Below are 14,406 nucleotides of genomic sequence, written 5' to 3' on the forward strand. Positions count from 1 at the left end.
CATCTATAGTATTACGTAGAACTAGCATGTATCCCGTCCGTGCATTTGCACGAGTAATAATATAAAAAACGGTGAAAAAATATTACGGTAAAAATTTTATAGGCGGGTCAACCCACAATTCGACCTAAGTATTCATTTACTCTCACATATATCCAAATTAACCACAACTCTCGATCCGGCAATCCGGACACTTTAAAAATTAAGCATCATTATATATATATAGATTAGTTAGTTAAAAAGTTGAACTTATATTGTTAAAATGTCACGCGTTTATCAAATTTTAGGTTGAATTTAAAATATAAAGTGTTATTAGCCTAGTTGGTTAAAAGATTGTACTTATTTTTGTTAGGTTGCAAGTTCGAACCATACCTATAACATTTTTAATTTTATTTTTAACCATTTTAAGTTTATGGGCGGGTCAACCCACAATCCGACCCAAGTATCCATTTACTCTCACATATATCCAAATTAACCATAGCTCTCGACCCGACAATCCGGACACTTTAAAAATTAAGCATCATTATATATATAGATTAGTTAGTTAAAAAGTTGAACTTATATTGTTAAAATGTCACGCGTTTATCAAATTTTGAGTTGAATTTATAATATAAAGTGTTATTAGCCTAGTTGGTTAAAAGATTGTACTTATTTTTGTTAGGTTGCAAGTTTGAACCATACTTATAACATTTTTAATTTTATTTTTAACCATTTTAAATTTATGGGCGGGTTAACCCATAATCCGACTCAAGTATCCATTTACTCTCACATATATCCAAATTAACCACAACTCTCGACCCGACAATCTGGACACTTTAAAAATTAAGCATCATTATATATATATAGATGTTTGGTCCATACTCGTGTGTATGTCTAGTGATTATTCTTCAATTTGTAATACCTACATCAAATACTCGTTTTTCAATATCTTTCTTATAACTTTAATGTTTAATGAAAAAAATAAAATAATCTTAAGTTGTGAATTATGTATTATATTTTTTTTTAAAGAATTTCTTATGTTTAAGTCAATAAATATATATATATATATATTTATATATATCATGTGTAATGTAAATTTTTTAAAATACTTTATACTTAATAAAACTATTAAATTGAGTGAATATTAGCTTATTCACATAAACTCTTTTATAAAGAGATGAAACTAGGGCTGCAAATGAGTCAAGCCGCTCGTGAACTGCTCGCGAGCCGCTCGATCAAAGTTCGGCTTGAGCTTGACTTTGATCGAATTCGAGCCGAGCTCGAGCCGACTCGTTTAATATTCGAGCCGAACTCGAGCTCATATAATGCTTGCTCAACGGCTTGTCGAGCTTTTTCGAGCCTAATAATATATAATTTATTTATTTAATAAAAAAACTTAAAATTTAAAACAATTTTTTTCTCTATTTTCAAAGCCCATATAGAAGGCCCATAATCCACATTATTATAATATATATTCATAAAACAAAACCCTATTTTCTAATTTATCAATCATAAGTGACTCTTCATCTCTTTTTCTTCTTCTTTCTTCCGTCTTCATCGTTTCTTCTTCTTCCTCATCTTCACCGTTTCTTCTTCTTCTTTCTCATCTTCATCATTTCTTCTTGTTCTTTCTCTATCCTCACCATTTATTCTTCTTCCTTCTCCACTATTTCTTCTTTTTTCGTCTTCATCATTACTTTCACTCATTCATAATAGGATAATACATTTTTTTTTATTTATGTTATCTGTCATCTACACTATTTCTCTCATTCATTCACAAGAAACCTACAGGTAAATTAAAATATATTTTCATTTCTACTATAGTTATTGCTCATACTTTTAAATAACTTTGATTTTTTTTTTTGTATTATGAGAAATTTGTGCTTATATAGATTGTTCATAGATCTATATGGAAAAACACTATTATATATATTAATTGTTCATGGATCTATATGGAAAAACACTATTATATATATTAATTGTTCATAGATCTATATGGAAAAACACTATTATATACATTAATTGTTCATAGATCTATATGGAAAAACACTATTATATATATTATTAGTGTTCATAGATCTATATAGAAAAATATTTTTAATATATATTGATCATAGATAGATGTATATAGAAAAACACTATTATGCGTAAACAATATTTTATTATATTATATATAATATTAAAATATTAATATATTATATATAATAAAAGATAAAAAAATGTTATATATATTTTGTATATATTATGAAGAGATAAAAAAGGTTAGTATATATTATATATAATATGTTGAGAAAAAAAATGAATTTATAATATTAATAATATATTGTAATATATAAATAAATTAATAGATTCTTTCTATAAATAAGTCAATAGATTTTTGTTATATTTGTACCCAAATAATTTAATTATATATAATAATATTTAATAAAAAAAATAGGTTGAATTTGTTTTTGTCCGTATCTACCCTTAAACCTTAAAGTAAGTTAAATTTTAGTTATTTGTTTTAAGATGTATTTTTTATATTAATTATTTTTAAGCTTAAATGCAGGTAGGTGTATTTGTGCTATGCTTGAAGAACATGACTTAAAAAATATTAATATATTAAATGTTGAAACAATTTATATAGTATTGTACTTTAATTTTAGAATTTTATATTTTAGAATTTTGACTAATAATTGTGGTTGGATGCCTTTTGGATTATTATGATTTTAGAATTTTAAATAGTTATAATTTTTTCATATTTTCAATTTTAAATAGTTATAATTTTTTCATATTTTCAATTTTAAATATTATGTTTTAAATGTTGAATATGTATGAAAGTTTGATATTTCATTTTGAAAATAAATTTTAGTTTGAGTTCGAGCTTGAATTCGAGCTCGAGCTTGAGTTTGAGCTCGAACTCGATCTTGAATTCGAGCTTGAGTTTGAGCTTTTCGAGTCGAGCCGAGCTTATAGGTAAATAGTCGAGTCAAGCTCGAGCTCAAATTTATAAACTCGTTCGAGCTCGAGCTCGAGTCGAGCTAATAAATACTAAATCGAGTCGAGTTCGAGCTCAAGTAAATTCGAGCTCGACTCGGCTCATTTGCAGCCCTAGATGAAACATTGTTATTTTTTTTTATTAGGAAAAGAGGACATCTTCATTAAATTTTATGGATTTCAAAAACACTATTTTAATAATACAAAATTGTTAAATAATTAAGATTATGTTCCCAAGGCCGCACGGAGAGAGTCAATTTCCCAAATTAACAATTAAACTTATTGTCCCCCTATTTGGAAATTCTAGAAAGTCAATAGGTATATATAGTCAATATGCAGGATATATATTTTTTAAAATTAAGTAAAATCCAAAAATAATCTAGAAAAACCCAAATCAAATGGGAAATTTGAAGAAATGGCCCTAATAAAAAAGCCTTAAATGCGAAAAGTGCAGCGCTTTAAAAAAAAACGATGATGACCCTTTTTACTGTTTTTGGACGATTTTGTCCATATCGGAGGTTGCGTGACGCAACCGGAATCGCGAAATGAATTTTTATTTTTTTTTGTCTTGCGATTGCGTGACGCGATTGCGTGACGTAACTGGGGTTGCGTGACGCGATTGCGTGACGCAACTGGGACATTTTCTTCCAAAAAAAATCATAATTAATCTTTTTTGAAAAATAAAAAAATAAAAAATTGCGTCACGGAACTTCAAATTACGTGACGCAACTGAAATATTTTCGTCCAAAAAAACAAAAGTGTCAACAGCGCATTAAAAATAATGCGTTGACACTTTCCGCATTTAAGGTTTTTTTTAAGGGCCATTTCCTCAAATTTCCCAATCAAAGAGTTCTTCAAGATAGTTAAAAAAATCAATTATCCTAAAAAAAAATTATATATATATATAATAAAAAATTCTTCACAAATCTAACTTTATTACTAAAATAAAATACAAATGAATTACATGTCCAATAACTAAACACTGTAATTTTGGGTTCAATCCAATTTAAATTTACTACTTCCACAAACATGAAATGTTAAGTGCATTTAAATAAATAAAAAACGGATTTACTGTATTTAAAAGAATATTGTTTTGTTTAAAAGGTTGAAACATATTAAATAAAGGACAATCACTAGTAAAAAATTTTTAACATCAATCACTCCTTTAAAAATAATTTAGATTTATATAAATATTGTCATTGCTTCAAAAATTCATAGAAATTCTTTTAAAATATGATACAAATTTAATAGTTATTTTTTGTTAATGGAATAAATATGACTTAAATTTAATAAATAAATAAAACATTTTTTTTAATTCTTTTTATTTTGTAGATGGTTCGGATGTGAATAGTCTAACAGTGAGTTAACGTTTTGTTAGTTTAGTAATAAATTTAAGATTTTAATTTGAGCTAATGATAAAATTTGTAGTTAACTCCTTTTTACTTTATTGATTGGTTCTTTGATTCCATTATTTTTATAATACAATATATGTATATATCATCTTAATATTCATTTTTATTAACTAAACTATAAATTACAGATTTGGATAGATTAACCTAAATAAATAACTTTTCATATAATCAAGACTTAGTATGGAGAGTGTATATTTTCAAAACTAGCATTTCACTGTTAGAGCTTGTTTGATTTCAGGTAATTTATGTATTTTAGTTTTTTTATATATAATTATTTAAAATTTTACATATATTACACTCCTATCATTTTAACTATTAAATCACTCAATTTATCAATTAAAATATAAAAATACCTAATAACGCTTTAATAATTTATTTTAAACAAATTTTAAATAACTTATTTTTTATCGAATAATTTTTGTAAAATAATTCATAAATAATCCAAAATTAAACGAAGTCCACACCAGACATGTTTCACAATCCACATGGGCCATATGGCCCATATCAATCAGTTTGGCCTGCAGCCTTCAAATTGGGCTTCACAATCTTACAAATTATGCACAATTTTTTATTTTACATATTTTAGTATTTTATAATTAAAACGTAAATAAAATTAGTTTAGCTTTTAATCTTATAATTTTTAATAATAATGGTGATTACAAATGTAATTTACAATCAATAATCGCTCAGGCGGACCTTGGTAAGCCCATCAAGCCATCGGACTTATTACCAAAAACAAACTAGATATTTATTTAAACATAAAATGTTATATTATAATGATTAAATGTATAATTTGAAATCCTTTTATTTTGTTATAAATTCAAATCTTATAAAAATAATTATTTTATCAATTTATAAATTAAACATAGAACACCAGTGCAAACCCCAAAACTTGGGCCAAGCCCTGATCATGGCCCTAATTGATAACTATTATTTTGTGTAGAGATAGATAGCATAAAAATTAGAGGAGTGATAGAGTGAGGGAATTTGGTGAGGGAATTTGGTGTGGGAATGACGTGTCATCACCTTCATTGGTTGGAAAATGTAAAAGTGGGAGGAAAGAGAGAAATTATTTGATTTTTTCAACAAATAAGATTATGCCACGTCATTCCCTCACCAAATTCCCTCACCAAATTCCCTCACCTAATCATTTCTCTACAAATTAATATTAGTATGGTTTTATAAGTTAAGTCTTCAAATACAGATTATTTAAATAAAAATAATCACTGTGATAAAATATTTAATTTTAAAAGACACTTCTTAGCACATTATAATTTGTTTAATTGTTTTCTTGCTGCTTATTAAAAATCGTTTTTATTTTTGTGTACAACTTGATTTGTTTGTTATTTTATGAAAACTACAAATCTGTTCAATTTAGCTTAGAATGATTTTTTTTATTGACTCCTTGTTATGCTATTTTTAGATTATGAAAAAAGTAATAAATTCATTACCAAAATAAAATTAATTATTTAAGAAAAAATAAAATATCATAAAAAATAAGATTTACATGAAATACAACTAAAAAGTAAAAACAACAAAATTTAAAATCTTAAACCATAATATGTATTAACATAATTTGTTATTATATTGTCTTTAATCTTTATATATCTTTCCTTAAAATTTAAAATAAAACATTATCTGAACTTGTTTGTTACCTTCCAATAATCTATATATTTATTTTTAATTAAAATAAAAATAAAAAATATTAAATTACATTTGAAATGGGCTATAATTACCTGCGGGTGACCTTCACTCTTATTGTCTGTGTATAATTACGGTCATTTCAGGTTTTCAGCCAAAAATACAATCGCTCTCTTCTTCTCTCTGTACAACTAGGGTTGCAAAAAATGGCACTGGCAGGGCGTCTGAGATCGAGCGTTCCTCTCCTCCACAAGATCCTGAGATCTGATTCTGTCTTCACCCAGAGATCAATCGTTGAAAGGTCTCCCATTTGCTCTGGGATCATCAATGCTGAGGTAAATTGTTCATTTAGTTGACTGCTACTATTGTTCTTGTCATGATTCTAAGATCTATTGTCATTTGGAGTTTCTATTGTCGATTTTTTCGGTTTAGATGTATACCCATCTATAAGTTTTTGTTTCGTTCATTGGAATGACCTTTCGTTGAAATGATTTAAGATTTATGTCTGTACAAAGACGAAGACTTGCTAATTATCTTCTATACTGGTCATCTATAATTCTAAAAGAAGTATCGTTTTTAGAATCTAAGCTGTTTAAAAATGCAAATCCGAAGTACCTTTTGATTTTTCTATTGCTTCTTAGATTGATTTTTCTCTCAACTCGATTCTGATACCTTTGGGATAATTGTTTAAATCAATACTTTCGTATATCCTAGAAACTAGAATTAAGGCTTTGTTTTGGAAATATTTGTAGTTATTTTAGACTAAGCTTTGCTTGCTGCTATGTATCTTGTGTTCTCTAGTGTCCAGATAAAGAAAAGTTAAATTACTCTATACCAAAATTATATTTGAACCATTATTTTGTGAATGGATACCAATGCAAGAAAGAGGACAATTGAAGTGGCACTAGGAACTTGAAATCTTCATCAGTATAAGTGATTTGTTCTGCATTCTCTGATGCTTATATGTTGATAAAAAGTATGTGGTTGATGACTTTTTTGGGTTCATTTGTACTTGTTATGCGCTGCTGCATATACAACTATTTCTGGTGTTTTCTTATGATATAATTCATAGTTCCATAGAGTTAAGGCCTTCCTTATTTTCATGCAGTTCTCAAGGAATTATGCTACTGCTGCTCCACCCACTCTACCTAAAGAGCAAAGAGTTCCGGTAATAATCACTTTCTCTTCATATTTCTGGTAGTAAATTGGGACTTTCCTCTAGTATTGATAGATATCTTCACTTATTTATTCTTAATGCCTATTTGGTAGGTTTATTGGATGGTAGTTGTTTATGATAATCAGCTTCCTGCATAGTCTGAGAAGTTTGTATTGTATACTTTAATTGTGAAGCACATTATTTAATCATCCTTGTTATTTGCCTATTGTTGTCACATGCTGGGATTCCCATTTTAGATGCAAAGATAAATGCAGCCAAACTGGACTACCCAAGTATTGGTAGTTTATAAGTTTGCTCTGGTCATCATCAAACCAATATTTCATTACCTTAATGTCGATCCTCCTAGTCTGTTGGCTGTTTGATCCAAGTCTTCTCAATGTGAACATGACTTTATGATTGATTTTTATGGTCTGAAAAATAAACGGTTTTCCATTGAAGGCTCCATGCATGTAATGTTTTACCATGACCTGTTTCATCACTGTCAGTTTTTGAGAAACACATGGTGATGAGATATGGATAGGAGGATGACTTGTATTGCATAGGCCATGTTGCTTTTAGTAACTATTTTGTCCAACAGTTTGTTTAACTCATATATGTGTTGACTTCATTTTTGCTCATCCTAATTGGTTTATTGGTATCTTTTCCAGCTACCTTTGACTCTGTTTGGGGTTCCTGGGAAATACGCTTCAGCTTTATATGTTGCAGCTGTTAAGGCTAATATTTTGGAAACGATTGAGTCTGAACTATCTGATCTTGTGGTGGCTTGTAAGAAAAGCACCACATTCTATCAGTTCATGAAAGATTTTTCAGTCCCTGCTGATGTAAGACAAAAGGCAATAGAGAAAATTACTTCTGAGGCAAAGATTTCTGATATTCTGAAGAACTTCTTACGTATGATAAGTTACCTTTGCCCAAATTTCATTTTTGTTGAAACTATTAATTGTTCCACAAAAACAATAAGTGTAGATATTCAGCTTCCTTGTTGCACATCCTTTTGTTGCATTTGATCTTTAACTACTATGGTTCTTGTTAACAAAGCATTTTTTCAATTTGTGCCACATGATATCATGGTTTTTATTTGTGCCTGAAGTATACTATATCTTCCACAAATACACTCAGATTATGAGTAGGTGAGAGGGTGTAGATTTTAAGATGATCACAATTGGTTGAATGGTCTGGGAAAGAGCCCATGTTGGGTAGTCAGTGATCATAGATGGTTTGTTTTGAGAGCTCTTCTTGATGCTTTTGTTTTGACTGATGTGAGAGTGTCTTTCAATGTTCTTTAGCATTTGGTGTGTTCGAGGTATAGCTGAAGATGATCTTTGGGTTTCTTTGTTTATCATAGTTTGAAACTTAAATCCTTAGCAGTCTTGATACCTGGTTAAGGTTGAGAAACTTAGGTGTTGTATTTCTAATGAGGCTTTCATTCTAAACAATTTACCTCATTTCAACTTAGAGTACTTCGCAAATTCATAGAAATTCCTATTATAACTGCCTTTTATGTCATTGTTGTGTAGTTCTTTTGGCACAAAATGGAAGGCTACGTCATCTTGAACTTGTAGCAGAAAGTTTTGCTGAATTAATGATGGCACATAAAGGTGTTGTGAAAGCCGTCGTCACAACTGTCATTGTAAGTTTGTTGTTTTTCAGTTCCACCTCAATTTTCAGCATCTTATTTTAATAAAAATACTATTTTCGCAGAGCAAAGTTATTTTCCAATGTATGATACAAGCCTAGATGTGATTTTTGTTATGCATTTTCTTAGAGAATTTGATTGACAGCTTCTGTAATTTCCCGCACCCCAAAAACAGGGAAATAAGTTTGATATATTACAAAAGTGAATACGATTAATTGAAGATGCTCATTTACATTATTGACCAGGCTCTTCCTCCTCAAGAGGAGAAGGAACTTAAGGAGACATTGCAAGATATACTTGGATCGACAAATGTTATTCTGGAACAGAAGGTATCTACTATCATCATCTATTGAATTTTATTTCTTTGGAGGAGATTCTTGATGTTTTGGAATGAATGGTCTTTACAGATTGATCCTAGCATTCTTGGTGGTATTACTGTGGAATTTGGAATGAAGTTATTTGACATGTCCATCAAGACTAGGGCTAAAGAGATGGAGAGGTTCCTCCGAGAACCCGTTAACTTCGAATCTTTTAAGTAGAGGAGTAGTGTGTATACACACTTTCTTGAACCAATGATATTATTATTATTTTTTTTCTGGCTCAAGTTCTCGACGTCAAAACCTTACAGAAGAATGTTTACTTTTAGTTGCCTGTAAGTTGCACTCTCCTCATTGTGCTTCCTAACAATAAAAAAATCCCCCCATGTTTTGGGTAAATTTGTACCAACTTGATGAGCTTGGATATTTTCATGTATTTTCTCTGTTTCTGCATAATCTTTTGAGAATATTAATGAGAAACAAAGATTTCAAAGTTTGATGATAAAGGTTTGCCCTTTTTTTTTGTTTGTTCTTAAATTGCCATCTTGTTTACCCTTATAGTCTTAGCTCTAGGATTTTTCATAAGATTTTCTTTAGCCCGATTATTATCATTTTTAATTTGGGTTATTTTTATCATATGGGGCTCGAACTTGGTTTCGCAATTGACTTTTTTTTCTTTCAATATAGATAAATAGAATAATACTTGTACAAATTATATAAGCTTATCAAGTTTTTAAATATTCATACAGTTGGGGAGAAATAAAAGGAAAAATAATAGTATTAGTGAGTGAGGTAGGGGATTTGCCAAAATAGAGTGGGAAGAAAGACAAGTCAAATACAAAATGTAGAGAATGTAATAATTGCTTATTGCTTTTTACCCATAAACCAACCAAACAAGGCGTACAAGGAATGAACCCTATTCTTATTAGTCAAGTTACATTTTTTTTTAAATGTTGCCATAATAAGTGAAATTTTAGAAAATAAGAGAAAATATTTGAGTGTTTTAAATAATAAATGAATATTTTGTTTTTTTGAACAAATGAAAGTTAGCATGACACTTCACAATCATGACCCCGTTATATATACAGTGAAATAATATTTGTCTATTTTTTTTTGTTACATTTTAATTAATTTAATGTAAAAAGATTTGAAGTGGTTTAAATCCTCAAGTATGTTACTAAATGTAATATGTCATGTAATCATTAGTAATATTAATTCCATCAATTATATATATTGGAAGTAGAAAAATAAAAGAGGAATTTATTTCCCATAAGAAAGAAAACTCACGCAAATATTGTTGTTTACCCTCTCTTCCCATACGCATGCTGATTTATTTTACCTTAAAAAGGCCATATATTGCTACCACAGTTTATTTATGCATAAAATACTAAACAAACAAACCTATAATTTCATTCTTATTTTAAGGATTATTATTTCTCTTTTCAGGTTTTCTTGACGTTGTTCTAATGGAAAGGGAAGTTGCTAATATCAAATAATATGATAAGTTTCTGTTTGTTTCGAATAATAATTATGTTCATTTTGGAAATTCATCACAATCATAACTATATTTTCTAGTATTTCAATATAGTTAGAAACTCAATTTACTATCTACTATGGGTGATTAGCCTAACATTCTATCACTTATTTAATAGAATTTTATGCAAATGTTAGAATTTGTTCTGATTCAGATTTTTAAATAATTTGGATTATTTAAAAAATATTTAATTAGAGACGTCTTTTATATTAGTAAAAAATATTAAAATATATTAATATATAATGATAAAATATAAAATTTAAATAAAAGTTATTTTAATATTTTAATTAATAAATGAAGTGATGTGATGAAGAAGAGAATGAATAAAATAATGTTTGAATCTCAATTTAGTTAAGAGAAATTCGTGAAGTGAAGTTGGTTGAGAATTTGAGTGTTTGTTAATGTTTGGTTGTACAAAAATTAAGGAATAATCAAAAGAGTTAATTTCTGAGTGCACTGTTAATTTCCCCACTTAAATTAAAATCCACAATGACTTCTAACCCATAAACTAAGTTTGACTTGTATTTTTTTTAAGTAAACAAATAACACATGTATATTAATAAATGAGACTATTAAGAACATGTCATGCCCCATGGAGAACACCTTTTGAATCTAATTTTATATTTTAGATTCAAATCTGGCAACATAAAAAATAAAAAAGTAAGATTTTAATACATTTCTAACTAACTAAATTTAATTTTCAAACATTTCTTATCTAAACTAATTAAAACATATTAAAGAAGTATTTCAAATGGAGATGTTATTTGGGATTAGAGCAAATTTGTTGAAAATTAATTATATTTTTCTTTTGATAGAAAAAATATTTATATTGGGTTAATCAAAATTATACACAGCAGAATGTTAGAACAATCCTCAATCTATTTATGTGTTTATTAAAAGACCTTGAAGTAAATATAATTTTACAATTCTACTATCAAAGTTTATATACAATAATGATTTTTTCAACCTCACAAAAGTTTTTTTCTTTATGTGAACTCTCCAACAAGCACATGTTTAATTACATGAACTCTTCCACAAAACTTTGTTAAGATTTACTCCTTCGCAAAGAACAAATCTTGAATTTCCGACGATATTCAAATGTTTGACTCTTCAGAAGATTCTCGGCCAACCAAATGATTTTATCACTTAAATTTAGGTCAATTTTTTTTAATAGAATTGTGGTTAGAACTAATGAAATAGTGGATATCCCAAATTCAAATTCAAAGATAATCAAGGTTTGGTCAATATGCATAAAATATTCACAATTGTGGAGAGTAACCTTAATAATTAGGACCAGTTTGACTCTAAAATGATGATGCATAATTTCCAAATTCTCAATGCTCTAATCTCCCAAATTATACAGGTTTTAAGACCAAAGCATTATTTGATGCTATTTTTTTCTTTCCATTTTTTTTTTCTTTTAACTTTGCAAAAAATAAGTTAATAAAATTAGTTTCACCTGTAAAAAATAATAACAAGACCAGTTTTTACTCACACTATTTATATATCTTTTCAATTTTTTTATAAATATTCCAAATTTGTTGGTAAAGCATTAGTAGCAAAATATCATGATAAAAAACAAACCCATTTCCCATATTTAATTACTTTACCAACAAACAAATCAAATAAATCCAACCTGCACAACAGCTACCTTATTTATACAACTCAACTTCCATCTCAATCTCAACATTCCTTCTCTCTTTCTGTCACAAAACATTTAATATATATAAACTTCAATTATTCTTGCTATATAAACATCCAAATTAATTATGTCTGCATCACATTTGCAGCAATTAATAGGCTTATTGAGCTTGATCCTTCTAATATCATCCTCTTCATGTTTAACTCATAAGCATTCTAGCCATTCTAATGGTCCAAAGCTCTCCTCCTCCAGTTCTTCTCGCCGGAAAACAGTAAACGTCGATCATTTTGGAGCCAAGGCCAACGGTCTCGACGACAGTGAGGTAGTTATAAATGTGATATTCATCTTTTTTTAATATTAATATTAAAAATGTAGTTTGGATTTTGTTAGGCATTTAGTAAAGCATGGAAAGAGGCATGTGGGAGTAGACATAGTAATGTTTTATTAATCATCCCCAAGAACAGGACTTACCATCTTAACCCAATTACATTTACAGGCCCTTGTGCCAAAACTACTTCTCTTTTGATGCAGGTAAGTTGAAACTGAAATCAAACTAACCCTTCATTTGTTAGTTTAATATTGTTTTGGTGTTTAATCTGAATTAATGCATGATAGATGGATGGGACAATCAAAGCTTCAAACCGTATGTCGGATTATAAGAAAGACAGAGCACATTGGATTATGTTTAAGGATCTTAGAAATTTTAAGGTTCAAGGTACAGGAACCTTTAATGGTAATGGTCATATATGGTGGCAAAAGTCTTGTAAAGTTAATGAGTCACTTGTAAGTGATATTTGATGTATAGACATTACATTGATATTTGATACAATCTTTCTATAACAAATTAATTAAACTATTTTTCTTTTGACAGCCTTGTGAAGAAGCTCCAACGGTATATATGTTAAAAATATCTACTTTTGTTTGTTGTGATTTGTGATGTATAATATAGGCTTGATTGAACTTAAAATTTTGCAGGCGGTTACTTTTCATGGATGTCATAACTTAGTCGTTGAAGGGGTGAGATTCAAGAATTCTCAGAAAATGCATGTTTCATTTCAAGAGTGTGTAAATGTTAGAGCATCGAAACTTAAAGTCGTAGCTCCTGAGACCAGTCCCAACACTGATGGAATTCATGTAACTGACACCAAAAACATATGGATAACCAGGTCTTCAATTAAAACAGGTGAAAAAACTATAATGATTTTCTTTCTAATCCAAGATCTCCATCTATATGTATAAAATGATGATCACAAATGTAATTTGGTATTGTTTGGAAGGTGATGACTGTATTTCAATTGTAAGTGGATCGAAGGATGTGAAAGCAACTGATATAAAATGTGGTCCGGGACATGGGATCAGGTGTCACTCTCAAGACCTGCTTTGTATAAAGTCATTTTTGTCTTGTTTTTTTGTGGTTGTTGACTAGGTTGTTCGTGTTGTATAGTATTGGAAGCTTAGGGAAAGGAAATTCAGAAGCCCATGTCTCCAATGTAATGATCAATCGGGCTAAGCTTTCAGGAACTACCAATGGTGTCAGAATCAAGACTTGGCAGGTATACTCAATTCTTCTCAAAACAAGCTGAATTGGATTGGATTAGGTTCAAGTTTATATTTTTTTTCTTGTTCAGGGAGGAAAAGGGTATGCCAAGAACATCATATTTCAGAATATTGAAATGCAAAACGTGACAAATCCCATAATCATAGATCAAAATTACTGTGACCAAGAACAACCATGCGAAAAACAGGTAAGTAAATAAATTAGTATACTCTTCATAGCCAGACAATTTGACATTGAAAAAATTGCAGGGCACAGCAGTTCAAGTGGAAAGTGTGACTTACAGAAACATCATAGGAACAAGTAACTCTGAAAACGCAATATATTTTGACTGCAGCGAGGCTTATCCATGCAAAGGAATAGTACTTGAAGATATAAACTTAAGCATCCAATCGAGTGATGAAAGTGCTGGAGCTTCCTGCAATAACGTTCAATTCTCGAGAAAAGGATCAGTTTCACCACAATGTTCTTCAAACTAATAAAGATTTAAAAACATTATTGTCATTCATACATTTGGTAGAAGTTGTTGTTATGTACTGT

At 29.0% G+C, this 14,406-nt stretch overlaps 2 protein-coding genes across 2 annotated transcripts; both read left to right on the forward strand.

Moving 5' to 3' along the window:
* Positions 1-6,143: 6,143 nt before the first annotated feature.
* LOC124945279 (ATP synthase subunit O, mitochondrial) lies at positions 6,144-9,641 on the forward strand. Its single transcript, XM_047485679.1, has 6 exons — positions 6,144-6,340; positions 7,114-7,173; positions 7,830-8,073; positions 8,700-8,812; positions 9,064-9,147; positions 9,226-9,641. The coding sequence occupies exons 1-6, from the start codon at positions 6,212-6,214 to the stop codon at positions 9,355-9,357; spliced, it is 762 nt and encodes a 253-aa protein (XP_047341635.1). The 5' UTR covers positions 6,144-6,211; the 3' UTR covers positions 9,358-9,641.
* A 2,797-nt stretch (positions 9,642-12,438) lies between these two features.
* On the forward strand, positions 12,439-14,388 carry LOC124910013 (polygalacturonase-like). The gene is made up of 9 exons (XM_047450637.1): positions 12,439-12,633; positions 12,702-12,842; positions 12,927-13,094; positions 13,183-13,203; positions 13,287-13,494; positions 13,589-13,670; positions 13,756-13,864; positions 13,940-14,056; positions 14,118-14,388. The coding sequence occupies exons 1-9, from the start codon at positions 12,439-12,441 to the stop codon at positions 14,343-14,345; spliced, it is 1,269 nt and encodes a 422-aa protein (XP_047306593.1). The 3' UTR covers positions 14,346-14,388.
* Positions 14,389-14,406: the final 18 nt, after the last annotated feature.

This window comes from Impatiens glandulifera, chromosome 7, assembly GCF_907164915.1.
Source record: "Impatiens glandulifera chromosome 7, dImpGla2.1, whole genome shotgun sequence".
In the NCBI taxonomy this organism is placed as follows: Eukaryota; Viridiplantae; Streptophyta; class Magnoliopsida; order Ericales; family Balsaminaceae; genus Impatiens; species Impatiens glandulifera.

Coding starts and splice junctions, on each gene's coding strand:
- LOC124945279 (XM_047485679.1), top strand. CDS start 6,212: ATGGCACTGGCAGGGCGTCTGAGATCGAGCGTTCCTCTCCTCCACAAG. Junction 8,813..9,063: donor CCGTCGTCACAACTGTCATT/GTAAGTTTGTTG, acceptor ATTATTGACCAG/GCTCTTCCTCCTCAAGAGGA. Junction 9,148..9,225: donor ATGTTATTCTGGAACAGAAG/GTATCTACTATC, acceptor TGGTCTTTACAG/ATTGATCCTAGCATTCTTGG.
- LOC124910013 (XM_047450637.1), top strand. CDS start 12,439: ATGTCTGCATCACATTTGCAGCAATTAATAGGCTTATTGAGCTTGATC. Junction 12,634..12,701: donor ACGGTCTCGACGACAGTGAG/GTAGTTATAAAT, acceptor GGATTTTGTTAG/GCATTTAGTAAAGCATGGAA. Junction 14,057..14,117: donor AACAACCATGCGAAAAACAG/GTAAGTAAATAA, acceptor AAAAAATTGCAG/GGCACAGCAGTTCAAGTGGA.